The sequence below is a fragment of the Poecilia formosa genome, unplaced genomic scaffold (genome assembly GCF_000485575.1).
Source record: "Poecilia formosa unplaced genomic scaffold, Poecilia_formosa-5.1.2 Scaffold164, whole genome shotgun sequence".
NCBI classification, from domain to species: Eukaryota; Metazoa; Chordata; class Actinopteri; order Cyprinodontiformes; family Poeciliidae; genus Poecilia; species Poecilia formosa.
In genome coordinates this window covers 1-14,433 of record NW_006800103.1, presented here as the reverse complement: position 1 = coordinate 14,433, position 14,433 = coordinate 1, and the positions used below count along the sequence as shown (strand labels likewise).

The following is a 14,433-nucleotide window of genomic DNA, read 5'->3' as shown; positions in this document are numbered from 1 at the left end:
TAAAATATTCGTTTACAACAGCCCTAGTTTATATCTTCAAACAAAACCTCATAAAGAGCATTTTACAACACACACCGGACTCCATTTATTTGGACCATTTCTCTTTCCTGCTCCCTCCGCCATCTTTGTTTCACTTACAGCTGGCTCCACTTAAGGATGACCAGTGGCGCCCTCTTCTGAATGGCGGTCGAACTACACCACTGAAATACGGTCTAAGTTGATATTGTTAATGAATCAGTTGGAACTAATTTTAATCTAACAAACCATTAATCGACAATTAATCATACACCAATTAATTGTTTGTGTTCCTACATGATTTGACCAACATATATACACGCATCTTCTTCAGAAGTGTTTCTAACTGCTTCCAACTTGTACACAGAGCGTAGTTTTTGTGTATTTTTCTCTTGTGTGCATTCAATTCCATGTGGATTTAATGTACAAATTAAATGTGCTTGGATTGATGCAGAAGTTTGGAAACCGCTGGATTTGTTTGTGCATAGACGGTTTGGTCAGTGTAACTGTTGGACTTATTTCAGTTGGAAATTCTCCTTTGTCTTTATCAGGTTCTAAAATTTGTCACATCCATGTTCAGTTGCATAGCACCGCACACAAAAGATTCAATTAATTAATTATTTACAAAATGAAGAAGTCAAAATGGAGATGTCATACGAAACCTTAAACATGTACAAAAGACAAATGAAATCAGATGTTTACATGCACTGCAAACACATTTTTACCTTTTACATATATTTCTCCAGTGTTTGGATTTGATTTGGATGAAATGTTTTGATTTACTGTAATTTTGGCCCATTCCTCTTGGCAGGTTTATTGAAATGAAATCAGGTTTGTAAGCCATCTTGCTCTCACTCAGCTATGGGATAATTACTGCAAAACACTGACTTTGCTCTCATTAAATCACTTTTATCTAATTTAGCAGTATGTTTATGGTCGTTGTCCATTTGACTCTTTTCTGCCTGAACTTTAGCTACTTTGCTGATGAATTGAGATGTTGCTTCTAGACTTGTACATAATGTTGTTTCCTCATGATGCCATCTGTTTAGCCAAGCACACCAGCTCCTCATGCAGCAAAAAAAAAACATAACATGATGCTGCAACTCCCATATTTCCCATTGGATGTGCTGTTTTTAGGCTTTTCAATCTTCCTTCTTTAACAATTGACATCATGGCTTAAAATTTCAATTTCAGCTTCATCAGATTATAGGATATCTTTTTAAATAGTCTGGGTGCATTTGCAAACTGTAATCTGACTTATTATTTTCCTTTTTGTGGTGAAGGCTTCTTCTCTGAGCTGCCTTTCAGCTCATGGTAAAGGTTTTGTTTCACTGCAGACATTCAGCCATCGTTTCCACAACGTCTTTTGCTTTAGATCTGGGGTCGATTTGCACATTTCCAACCTGTAGACCTGATCACTGTGAGGTCTGGACATTCCCATTCTGTTTATGCTTGTGTATAATTGTTTAAACATGAATGTGACATGACTTGTGGACATCGACAGTTCTCTTCCTGATATCTTGCCTTTTGATTTTTCTTTGATGAAACAGAGGGGAGCAGGTTGTTTGAGTTGCTGCGTCACAAAATAAATCCACAGATTTGCTTCCATTAAACTTAAATGTGGAAATAATACAGTATGTAAGTTTTATTTTAAAAATAATATGTTTTTTACATATTTGTTCAAACGGCTGCTATGTTGGGATAGTACATTATTAGACAAATAATCCGTGAAAAAATTGATCTCCTCCGTCTTCTCCTTGAGGTTGTATTGCTGTCTGGAGCAATGCATCGCTCCCGACAAAAACAACCAAACAGAGCCAGGAGGTGGGTCTTAGGGCTGTCAATCAACCTCATGTACTCGCTGCTCAATGTGCTAATGACGGAGAAACAACTGACCATTAGAGGAAAACCAATTATCTGCCGTTATTAGTGGCTATGCTAAGTAGCATTTGCATACACAAGAGCTGCACACGAGATTGTGATTGACAGCGCTAAGACCCGTCTCTTGGCTCTGATTGGTTGTTTCTAGATAGAACTGGGAACACTGGACTGGAAAGGGCAGAGAGGCTTGATTTTTTTCACAGACTATCTGTTCCACACTGTCATGACATGGTGAGAGTTTCAACAAATATGTAAAAATATAAACTTTATAAAAGTTACATACTACAGCTTTAAATTATTTTTTTTACAGTCTAAAGTGTGTGGCTGGATTCAAAAGTCTATATTAACATATAGGACACATTTGTAATTTTACCAAACATCGCTTTCTGTAATAAATCTTACTTTACTAAGGCAGTCGGCGGTTTCATGTTCCCTTTGTTCAACTTGAGCTCCTGAACTCCACTGAATGAAACCCAAAGTTTTTTTCCCACAGAATCGTCTCAGTTGTGTGGATGTGGATTTTGCATATTGGCAATGCTACATTCTTGCTGACATGTAAATGTCAATGCTTTGATGGAAAACCTAAATTAAAAGGGCAATATTATGTGATTTTATAGCACAATCAAGTAACTATGTTACCTCCAGTTGTTATAAAAATACTTAACATATCAAATATGACTTCATTTGACTTTGTAATTTAATGCCTTGAAATTGGGCCTCTGTCTCTTTTAGAAGCTCCTATTCTTTCTGAAACGCCGCCTTCAGGAAGTCATCACAACATGGCTCCTCTATTAACCTTTTAACATTGTTCATACCGGAGTGCCACTTAGAAGTAGTTCATTTAATGAGCTCCGCTGATGCGCAGCTCCACTAGGCGTTTGCTAACTGCTGCTGGCTAGTCTGAAGGAGCTGAGTGGGGGAGTGCTGCTCTGTCAGGCTGAAATTGAGACGCTCTGAATCTGAGGAGGAGCTGCGTCTTGGAGGTGGAGCTAGATCCACCCGAGCATTTTGCACTGCTTAATGGTTTGCCATGGAGATGAAATGATTTGTCAACCATGCATGAAAAGAATCAACCAACACTCCAGGTTTGTTTTTGATGAGGGAATAACATTATAACATGATGTAAAGCTAAAAAAAAGTTGATTTAACATAATACTGCCCCTTTAAATGTAGCCTCTAGTCGCATAAAAGCATCTTCAGAAAATGTTGTCGTACTCAAACTTGTATTTTAATGTTGCAACAAAAATAAATAAATAAATTAATAATAGTCAATCAGCTGAAGAGTAACTGTTCTATAATTAAATCAGTAAAGCAATAACGCTGACTTTATTTCCGTTGTAAAGGTGGCAGCCAACACCTTCTCATCACCCCAGCACACAGGGAACTACACACACACTCTGTCTTCTCCTCAACATGCCCCCAACTACAACCTGCTGTCTCCCAGCCACCAGCCAAACTACGCCACCTATAAAGAAGGCTACAACGTTTACGGCATTGAGAGCGTCAAGATCTAACACGGGTAGGAGAGTGATGATTGATAGCTAAAACGTTGCTCACCTCACAGCCATAGACAAAGGTTTAACCAGGCGGCACTTCCCGGGTCAGCTGGATTCGGTGCAGAGCATCTTCAGTGGCACATATCCAATGTGTGTGATTTACAAAACACACAGGCTTCCCTAGAAGATATCTTAAAAGATACAGCAAGGAGAATAGTGAATAAATGACAAAATATTTGAATAGTCTTTACATTAGTTACCTACTTAGTAATATTTTTTTTCTCTAAATTCTTGCTCAGAAATTATTATGATGCCATATTAGAGCCATTGTATAAAGGAAGAAAAGTCAGAATAGGGAGGAGTAATTTTTTAAGAAAAAACTCAGAAATTTATGAGTTTGAAAAATAAAAAAAAATCTGAAATTCTGTTTTCTCAGGGATTTTTAGACTAATTTCTCAGCTTTTTCTCACAATTTTAATGAAAGATTAATTCTTTAATCTTAGAATTTCTGTTTTTTTCTCACAAATTTTCAAAATTTCAAACTCAGAAATTTACGAGGTTTTTCGAGAAAATGTATTAAATTAATCCCAGAATTTTTGAGTTTTTCTCTGAAATATTCTCCTCCTTTTTTTCTATCTCACCATTGTAAGTTATTTCCTAGGATCCTTTCTAAATGATCTGCTTTTACTTAGGTGCTGTAGAAAAACTGGAACAAACAGCTTCAGACTATTAAAAAAATAGATTATATTCTTTGGAATATGTTATATTCTCTGAAACTGGATTTGCCATTGAAGATGACAATTACTGGATTTAATTACCATAAATCCAGGTATGACATGAATTCAGCCGTTTTGATAACAGAAAAAAACCCACAGTGGCATGCAAAGGAAATTAAAGGTCAAAACTGTGTATGGCTGTGATTATCCTGGCATTTGTTTACTCCTTATCCTGAAGCTTGCTCACTCCTGCTCCCATTTCCCTTCACTCCTCTGACCAGTTCTTCAGCCTCTTTCTCTCCTCCTCCTGTGTGTTCTCTGAAATTATTCCTTCTTCCCTTTCCTGTTCTTCCCTCTTTTTTTGGTTTTTCACTCCTCCTCTGCCACTGTTAGCCTATCTACCCTTTTCCTCTGGTCCGTTGTAATTTCTTTTTTTCCAGCACTTTCCTTAGTTTATAGCCAATCATCCTCTTTGAAATAACTTGTCGAAGGTGGACGTAGAGAAATAATATGGCTGAATGCATTTAAATAGTTTTTTTTTTCATGCTTGCTTATTTAACAATAAAATTCAAAGTGCGTTCTGTTTTAGTCTGAAATCTGGGCTCTTATTTTGGTGGTATTATCAAAATCAACTATGTAGAATAAGCAAAAACAACATTAAGTAATTTTAAGCTTCTGGCTTATTATGTTTAGAATGTTTGTGAATAGTTAAAGCATTGAATATACTTCTTCTAAAGTTAATACTACCAAAATAAGAGCCCAGATTTCAACATAAAACACAAAATATTTAAAATTTATAGTTAAATCATCAAGAATGACACAACTATTTAAATGTATTTGATCATAATATCAGTCCTTTAAATCCGTTGTTCAGATTAGGCGGTCGGTCGTAACTTTTCAAATCAGTCCTTGCAGTTGATTTTTATCCTAATCAAATGACCACAAACATTTGATGGTAAATGTTTGAATACGGACGTTTCTTGGACTTTGGTTCTTATGGCCTTACAATGCCTTTAAAACGATTGTAGTTTTAGGCAATATGGCTGAAAAACTTATCACGAAATAAAAGTTTTATATCAGTCATTATCAATAATTGTTGATTTGTTTTTTGTTTTAACTGGTGCGGTGACCTTTTCTGTTTTATCCACAGTTTTCACTCCACAATGTTGTTTTTTAATTTTTAAGGAGTCACAAGATACGGTGGCGAAACCTTAAACTGCTGCTCCTCAAGTTACTCTACAGTTTGTTGCTAGGTAACCAAAGAGTGAGTGAGTTGCTAGGTAACCAAAGAGTGAGTGAGTTGCTAGGTAACCAAAGAGTGAGTGAGATGCTTGGTAACCAAAGAGCGAGTGAGTTAGCTGATTCCACTAACTTTGCTTAGCACTGTGACAGGTTGAGCAGCCTAAAGCCTTTCTTCTGCCTACATCTCCCAGAATGCTGTGCGGTATGCTGCAGTATGTAACTTTTGTTGAAATTTTTTAAAAACGTTTTTTACATATTTGTTAAAACTGCTATCATGTTGTGACAGGTTGTTATGAGACAGATAATCTGGGAAAAGATAAGAAATGCACCAGGCTGTCAATTATCCTCATGTACTTGATGCTCAACGTGCTAATGAAAATGAAAAAACTTACTGTTACAGGAAAACCATCTGTGGCTATGCTAACTAGCATTAGCATTCAGAACAAGCTTTGCTAGCTTGCAGCGTAGCAGAGACTAAGGGGGAGAGCGGTGCCACACGAGATTGTAATTGACAGCACTAAGACCCGCCTCCTGGCAGTGATTGGTTGTTTTTGATGCTTTTCTTCAGATGGCAATTGTAGCTCAGGAAGGAGATTGATCTTATCACAGATTATCCGTCTCATACTACACTGTCACAACATTATGACAGTTTTAACAAATATGAAAAAGTATTTTTTTGATCAAAGTTACACACTACAGTTTTAATTTCAATTCAGTGGTATTAATCACAACACCTCTGACACCAACCAAATCAAGGTAAATGTATTTTCATTCCCATACAACTGAGTTTTTTTTGTTTAATTTTGCCAACCACTTACTATTAGAATTACAATTTATTATTTTTCACTGTACACATGCACAATGAGATTAAAGATTACATTACATCTAGCTGTTATTTTATGTCTGATGTGTAATTCATTACACTAAACTGAACATGTACTGGTACGCAAAGCAGCTGTCACATTGTTTCCTATACTTGTGTGCTGGCGTATTGAAAAGACATTACATGTGGATGTAAACAAGTATAATTCAGTGTTCTACTGCTTCAGGTTTGTTACTGTTCTGTAACATCACCATCTCATTTTATTTATTTTGTTTATTTCATTAAAAAGGATCAGCTCACTATCTGAGAATAAAATGTTCTGGGGGTTAGATAATTACTATGAGAATGAATCAAACAGTAAGTAACAGTTTTTGTTTTTAGTTTCAAGCATCCAGCATCCTGAGGTGAGTAAAGCCTCTGCAGAAAAATTGTGAGATTCAGGAGTATTATTGGGCTTTTGTTGAGATATTTGATTAGCAGTGGCATTGATTCTCCAGCAGTCGTGCTGCTGAACTCATGCGGAGAAACTTTTTCTGACTTACTTGATCTTAATGCATTTGCTACAATGTTTTATATATATTTATTAAAACTGTCATGATGGCATGACAGTGAAATATATGATAAATAATCTGTGAAAAGATACATTTTTGTGCCTGTGTGGATTAATAACATTAAAATATCTGATAATTTATTAATATCTCCAGGATTTAAGCTTTTTAACATAAATTGCTCATATAAACAAGATATGACCATTTTTATTAGCCTATTCTTTCACTGTTTTTTTAAATATACAACTATTGTGCAGTGTAAGTTGATTAACTCAGTTTAGAGAATGTGTATCAATGAATGTATGGTTGCATTTAATAACTTAAGTGCTAGTTTACTTTAAGAATTATTAGTTTAATACCAAGAAGTAGTTTTGGTTGAGTAATTAACTGTTTTACCATTAATTTTTGCATTTTGTGGTGTACAAAAAGCAATGTCCTGAAATATTTATCGATATTTATTGAAATATTTATCAATATTTATTGGAGTCAAGACCAAGGCATTGGTCTTGACTCCATCCCTGATCGCACACTACACAAGACTCCACTACTGAAGAAAATCAATGTTGTTTAAAGAACTTGATGGTTGTTCTTAAAAACACCTTTTACACCATTGCTGCTGCATCCAGAAACTATACCTGGTAACATTAGAATATACAGAGCTTTTCTGGCATGAAATGTCGATATTATTCATGAGTAGCAGTGACATTAAACGGTATATGTGTAAGAAATTGACAGACGTAACACCAAATGCAATAAAATCAGAGTTTATTATTGAAGTCCTGTTTAGTCTGCTTTAATTAAACTAGTTTGTTTGTCTTGTTTGTCTGGTTTGTTTGTTGAGGTGTGAATGCGTAATCAAACTCTGATGTGGACCAAAAAAGCAAACTCTGGTAGGCCTGAAGTGAACCCTGCTGCAGTTCGAATGCATATGTGGATGTAAGTGGACTGGAAATCGTTCCAAAAACAGGAGATGGACTACAGCACAGGGCATTCTGAGTAAATTCAACCAAAACAAATGCAAGAATATAATGTTAGAGGGAGTTTTTCTCCTGTGAAAGAGAAAAAAAGCAACTAAAATCTGACACCACTCCATTTTTGTTTATATCTTGTGAAAAAGAAGTTGTGCTCTGTGACTTCTTAAGACGTTATCATGTTGTTTCCTTCAGTAGTTTCTGGTGTAGCGCCACCACAGGTGAGGAGGAGAACAGGTTTTTCAAAGGGTTTGGTTGATTTGACACAGTGGAGTGAGAAAACAAATTGCAGCAGCTGAAAATGTAGCAAATGTTTCAATTTTTTTGTCCCAAATCGAACTGAGTTAACTGGACTATCAGATGTGAAAACTCCCTTAGTGTAACAAACACAACAGTAACAACTTTCCTTAAGGATTAGCAACGTTCAGACAACTTGTATTGCTTACACTGTTTAATTTCTCTATTTTACTACAAAAAAATCAGCTCAACCCAAGATCAGAAATCAGCCTCAAAATTCTGATCGGATGATCGCTACTAACTGTATTTTGCAGCACAATACCTGCCAGCTTTGATTAATGTCGCCATTTTATTTAAACGTGACCTTTTTTATCCCTCAACAGATGAAATTCACGGATGCAATGCGCTCGAAAGCTCGTCTGTCTATCACCGGGTCAACGAGCGAGAACGGCCGTGTTCCAGTGGCTTACCTTCGCCCAGGATTACCCATGAGCCTCAGTATGACTGACCTCTCATGACCTCACACAAGTCAGTGCCTTACAGCCAGTCAACACACTTTCATCAATCCCCGCTGTAAGGGAAGTGGACAGGAAGGGTTGCCCTCTTCGAGAAAAAGAAAAGACACATTACCAGTAATAATAACGGGCAACCTGCCCCGCTTTCTATTCTGGATTTTAGTCATTCAAAACTCTAGAAACTCTCAAATCCTTTACATCTGGTCTGTAAAAACAAGGCAGATGTCCTCCTGAAAAGACCTGCCCACTTGTAAAGTGAATCAAACGAAGATCGAAGGGAGAGACGGCTGGTCCTAGACAAATCCATGACAAACAATCAAGCACAGAGGACAGTTTTTTAAGTCAAATATTACTTGTTTTGTAGATTTTTGCCATGGAGGCTTCTCTTGTACAGAAAACAAGGACAACAGTGATGCCGATGTTCATGCAATAACAACAGTTATCAGGGATGCGATCAGGAACTGTGGGGATACAAGCTGGACCTTGTTTGAAATGTGTTAAAAGTGCCATGAACAAAAAACTGATGTCCTGAAATATCAGTATGTATTGTGATAGATAATGATGTGATTGTCCCGGTTTTTTTCTTCCGTTTGCCTGTAAATCCTTATTTGAGAAACACGTACAAACAACACACACAAACACAAAATTTAAGAGGAGTTCTTGTTGGTGAGGTTCTGGGATTTTAATTATATTTAGTGATGCTGTTAAAAACACAAAACTCATGCAACTAAGGCGGACATCCATTCTTTCTTTTCACTACATATTGTAGTCCCGTATTAACATTTTTCTCTTGTTAATGAACAGTGTTTTATCTGATCTACTATTTTAGCTGCACTCCACCTTTATAAAATACTCCAAAAAATGAACTTATCTGAGGTTAGCCAAAGAGTCAAGCTTCTCCTGGGTGAATTCCCAGCAAGTTCTGAGTTTTTCCCAGTATCTCTTCCCAGTTGGACTTACCTAAACCCCCAGTTACAATCTTAGGATAAACCTCAGCTCCTTACTCTCTAGCTGTGTTTCCATTACAAATCTGCGCAAAACTTATTCGAAATTCAGCTAATGGCAAAAAAAAACAACAACACATAATTTCACAATTGTGGTGTTTCCATCTAATAAGAAATTAAATTAAAACCACATGTGAATAAGTTTGTTCAGTAAAAGTTATGGCAGCGACGGATGTAAACAGTTACATTACACCAGAGACAGTTGGACGTTCAACAATAATCGAATACATTCTTTGAACCAAAAGTATGAAAATTAAAACTGAGTAGCAAAACCCAAACTAAAATTAAATATTTGTTTAATAATAACTAGTAAAAACTAGCAAACACACTCTAAAAACTAACTTGAATTAGACAAATAGAAAGTCTAATTTTTATTTCATTTTTACCAGATTTTTGACGTTAAGGTGATAAAGGAGAAGTGTAATCGTATTGTAAAGCGATCCAGTGGTCCACATGTATGATAATGTCCAAATGTAACGAGGGAAATTAAAAAATAGATTATTTAGTTTCTGAACGTTACCAGTAGAGTTCTGTACAATTTCTTCTAATTAATATTGTTCTAACATTTTGAAAGAAAACAGCGTCCTTGCACAGATTAAATTAACAACCTGAAAATCCTTCAGAGCCACAAAAGACATTTTGTTTAGTTTTTTATATATACACTGCACTACATCTGTTTCTGTAAATATGAAGATGTGAGATGAATTTCTCTTCTTTTTTAAAGCCAACAACAACAGATGCTCACACTGTTTACTGTACATGGTGTACACACTTAAAACGCATCATGCCACTCATCCCTGCACCCTTACATTTGCATGTGCGTTTGCACATACTAACAGAAGAGTTCTGAAGCCAAGTGTGTGATGTGCCAAACGGACTGAGAAGCAACCAGAGCTCTCAACGGCAGCTGCTGAAACTGAAACCTGAGCCAGCAGAAGCTCTCATCGCCGAGAGACGGAACAAAAATAATGTGAAGACTTTTTCAAAACTCCACTGCATCGATGGTGCCAACAATGACGACGAGGAGGAGGACGATGAAGAGCGGACAAAGAGAGCATTTGCATGTCACTTAATTATTTATTTTCTTTCAGATCAACCTGTCAGCCTGAACCCTTGTGACTGGCTGCTTAATAGTGTTTGATAATGATAGCCGTTAGAAGAATATAAACGATATTAATTACAGTACTAATGTTGTTCCTGTTATGTAAGTGTATGCTTTTCGAGAATTTGATTCTGCTGTTTTATTTCTACAAAAACTGATTTTTGTTCGACTAGTTTTAAGCTTAATGAGAAGCTAAAACACGCTTCAAACGGCCAAGGGGTGCGCCTCAGTTTCTGCTAAAAGACATATCATTGTCGCCATGATCACGTGACTGGTTTATCTTTGGGACTTAAGCTGAGTTCACACTGCAACCTGAAGTGACCCAATTCCGATTTATTTCTCAAGTTGGATTTGTTTTTTATTTTATTTATTTATTTATTTATTTTGGCGTGGTCGTTCATACTTCCAAATATGCGACTTGTATATATGATCTCCAGTGTGAATTGGAAATGACCTGAAAGTGTCCCGCATGCGCAGTAGAGGGCGCAATAACGTCACACATAGAGAAGTGCTTAGTGTTTTGCCAACCGCCATAAAAAAGAAGTAATGCTCAGTGTTTGCGGAAGTAAATATGGATGCTAATGGTGGAGCTTAGCTTACGATTTTGAAGTTGTTGTCCGACCTGAGCAGCATATTAACAAATTAATCCTCATTACGGTCCGCCATGGTTGTCGTTTTTCTTCCCGCTTGCACGTATCAGGACGCAGAATAGTGACGTTTGTCGAGTATCAGTGACGTTCAGGTTGGATCAATGCGACCTGGATGTTAGGCTACATTTCAATCGGATACCATCTGATACCCAAGTGGCCTGGGTCGCATTAAGGCAAAAAATAAAAATAAATAAATAAATAAATAAAAAATCGGAATTGGGTCATATCGGATTGCGGTGCAGCCTAAGGTGTGTGGAAATCATCACAGTTCATTGCTGATTCTGTGTTTGTTTTATCTCTTGTTATAAAAAAAAAAAAACTTAAATTAAAAAAAGGTTACTTTTCAGTGGTGAATTTTTCAATGTAAGGCAGTTTGTGGGTTATATTTAACATATTGCCTCGTGATTACATGAACAGGCAGAGCGGTACTGTATCAGGGTGACATTTATCAAAAGGCTTGGGACAGAGTGCAATCTGAATCTGTTACTGTAATATTTATTATGTATGTGTGCAATTTGAGTTGGTCTTTTTATTAGTGACTACGTCTGATGCTAGCTAACTAAAATACCCTGCAAAACTACCAACAAAACTATTTCACATTTTGTCATGTTACAGTTTTTCATTGGATTTGTGAATTTATTTTATGTGATAGACCAACACAAGTGACTCTTTAAAATTCTGACAATAAACTGTAGAACAGATGCAGGTTTTAGCTATGTTTCAGTGTTTAAATTTAATAATTGCTTTTAATTTCCACAACAGAATTACACTAAAAGTAACAGGCGTTTCCGTTATTTTGATCTATTTTTCCTAAATGGCTATGATTATGTGCAGATATGAACACTCCATCTTAAAAAATGTAGCCATCATCTTTTTAGAGAAAAAAAAAAGGTTTTCTTTATGTTTAAACATAAAAATAGGAATCAAATTGTGGTTCTTTAAAAATAATAGATTTTCTGTAGTGGATATTTATCAAAAATTATAAGTTGTCTTTTACATGTTAAGTAATATTTGCAGCTCTAATATAGCAATTTTTTATTTTTATTTTTTTAATTAGTAGTATCGGTGTGAAACATACCCATATAACAATTATTAGCTTTTAACTAAAAAAAAATCATAATTTTCATTTATTATTCACAATGTCGTGTTGGTCTATCACATACTTTGATGCTATACATTGAAGTTTGTGGGTTAAAGTGACAAAATGTGAAAGAAGTGTTTTGCAAGGCAACATGTGAAGGAGCCAGAACTCAAATGGATGCACAGCTACATATCGCCTCCGCAGGCGAGCTTCTGGTTATGAACAGGACTTAATTTGTTGTGTTATGACTTTTTATTTATGTTATTAATATGCAAATGTCACTATAAGGGGGATTGACTGTATTCACAAATGAACACTCATTGTGTTGATACTTGGTTTGTAATCTCAATATTTACAGTAAATATTAAACGTGCATGCTCTCCACCTAATTGTCTGAGTCATGTATTGTTTTTTGTGCATGTATGCTAATTTTTATGCTTCAATGGGTTTTTGTTTTTTGTTTTTTAATTGAGGGCAGAGATTTTGCTCTCGTGACAGTTCAGCTTCCCATCCACCAGGGGGCAGTAACCTTTTTACCACTCAACGCTCTCGCTAACAGTAAAAGCAGATTCTGGACTGACGTGGACGAACCTCTCCAGTCACAATGAACTTAATAAATGAGAATATTTTTTAAGAAATTAATTTAAAATTCACTTCATTGCAATTTAGATGCAATTTAATTATTTACCTTTCAAACATATCGATATCAACTAAAGTTTAGTTCCTAATAGATATTCTACATCTGATTCTGGTTGGAAAACAAATCTCAGGTTTATTTTTGCTTCTACTTATATGTTCTTTATGTTGGAGGCCTGAAATGTAGGGAAAAAGAATAATTCCTGGAATGTTGAAATTAAATAAACATCTTAGGTTCATAAAATGTCAAATATTAAATTACGTGTTTTGCCGTTTGTTCTTTCATTAATCGATCAATCAATGCCACAACAAAAACATTTTTCTTTCTTTTTATTTTTAGTGCTCCTACATGCTTCATATCAAACAATTTTTTTTTAATCAAACAAAGATAATCTGGTTAAATACATAAAAGTTTTGAAATGAGGGGGAAAAACACAATTAATTGAAGATATCTTTTTTTATAGTAATAACCAAACTAAGCAACTATAGTAAATTTAAAATTCACTTATTGTATAGTGACAGAAAAAACCACATGCTCAAAAATGTTTTTATGTTACATTTATTTACATACAGTGCTGCATTAGTTATTCACCGAAATCTTGCATTGAAAACCTGCAGAAACTCCACATCATAGTGCTGCCACCACCAGCTGCTGCAGTAAACGCAAGGCATGATGGGAGCATCACTTCATCTTACCCTGAAGCGCCCAACGCTCTGGACGAGGGTAAATCTGGACTCACCAGACGCGTTCACACAAGAATTTAAATTTTAATACAAAAAAGCAAAACATTCTTAAATATTCACACAGTTATTTATTACTGCTCAATATTTTCTAAAAAAATATTTTTAAAATATATTTAGACCTGGAAAAACAAAAATTATTAGTTGCTGAACATCAACGATGATGTGTGAGTAACAAAATTGACCAAGAGCTGCTTCGCAACAGGCGAGTAAATATAGTAAAGAAAATAATTTATTCAGCAAAACAGGATAAAAGGACTGGCAGCTGAAGGCAATGGTAGATGAATTTATATATTTTCTATAATTTAAATTTATACTACGACCATTTTCTATTAAAATGTAGATTCTAAATGTATTTGTCATATTTTCCTCAGTTCAGCTTCAGTTCAACACATCATGTTCCTTCAGTTGGGGATGGGAATTAGTACAAGTTGAAATATTAAATCTCGATTTGACCTGTAACATTGTTTCAGTCAAATGATCAAACCACTGCAAAATCTTTTTCATAATGGAAGAAACAAAACACAGATGAAAACCTAAGATGAGAGACTAAGAAAAGCTTTTCCTCCACAAGCAGCTCCTCGCCTTTCCAAAACATAAAAATCACATTATCACTTTACGACCTGAAGTCTTTATGAAACTCCCATCCTGTTGGCGACTAAAACGCAGAAGCTTATCTGCTTCCATATGCTGAGGAGAACATTTCCAAGTCTCCAACTTCTATCTTCTTTTGGTTCCACCGAAACCTGAAAACCAAATAAATATGGATGTTAGA

At 35.6% G+C, this 14,433-nt stretch overlaps 1 protein-coding gene across 4 annotated transcripts in view; it reads left to right on the top strand.

The window, feature by feature from the left end:
- Positions 1-9,507, top strand: part of LOC103146616 (glutamate receptor 2-like) — a 47,829-nt gene extending 38,322 nt beyond the window's left edge. For 2 of the 4 annotated variants that reach the window (XM_016677773.1, XM_007564612.2), the window contains exons 19-20: positions 3,240-3,415; positions 8,313-8,401. In XM_016677773.1, coding sequence (XP_016533259.1) covers positions 3,240-3,410 — 171 coding nt within the window. In that variant the 3' untranslated portion in view covers positions 3,411-3,415; positions 8,313-8,401. Of the gene's footprint in view, positions 1-3,239; positions 3,416-8,312 lie in introns of all 4 variants that reach the window. The other 2 variants (XM_007564613.2, XM_007564614.2) reach the window with 2 other exon arrangements.
- The last annotated feature ends 4,926 nt before the right edge of the window (positions 9,508-14,433 follow it).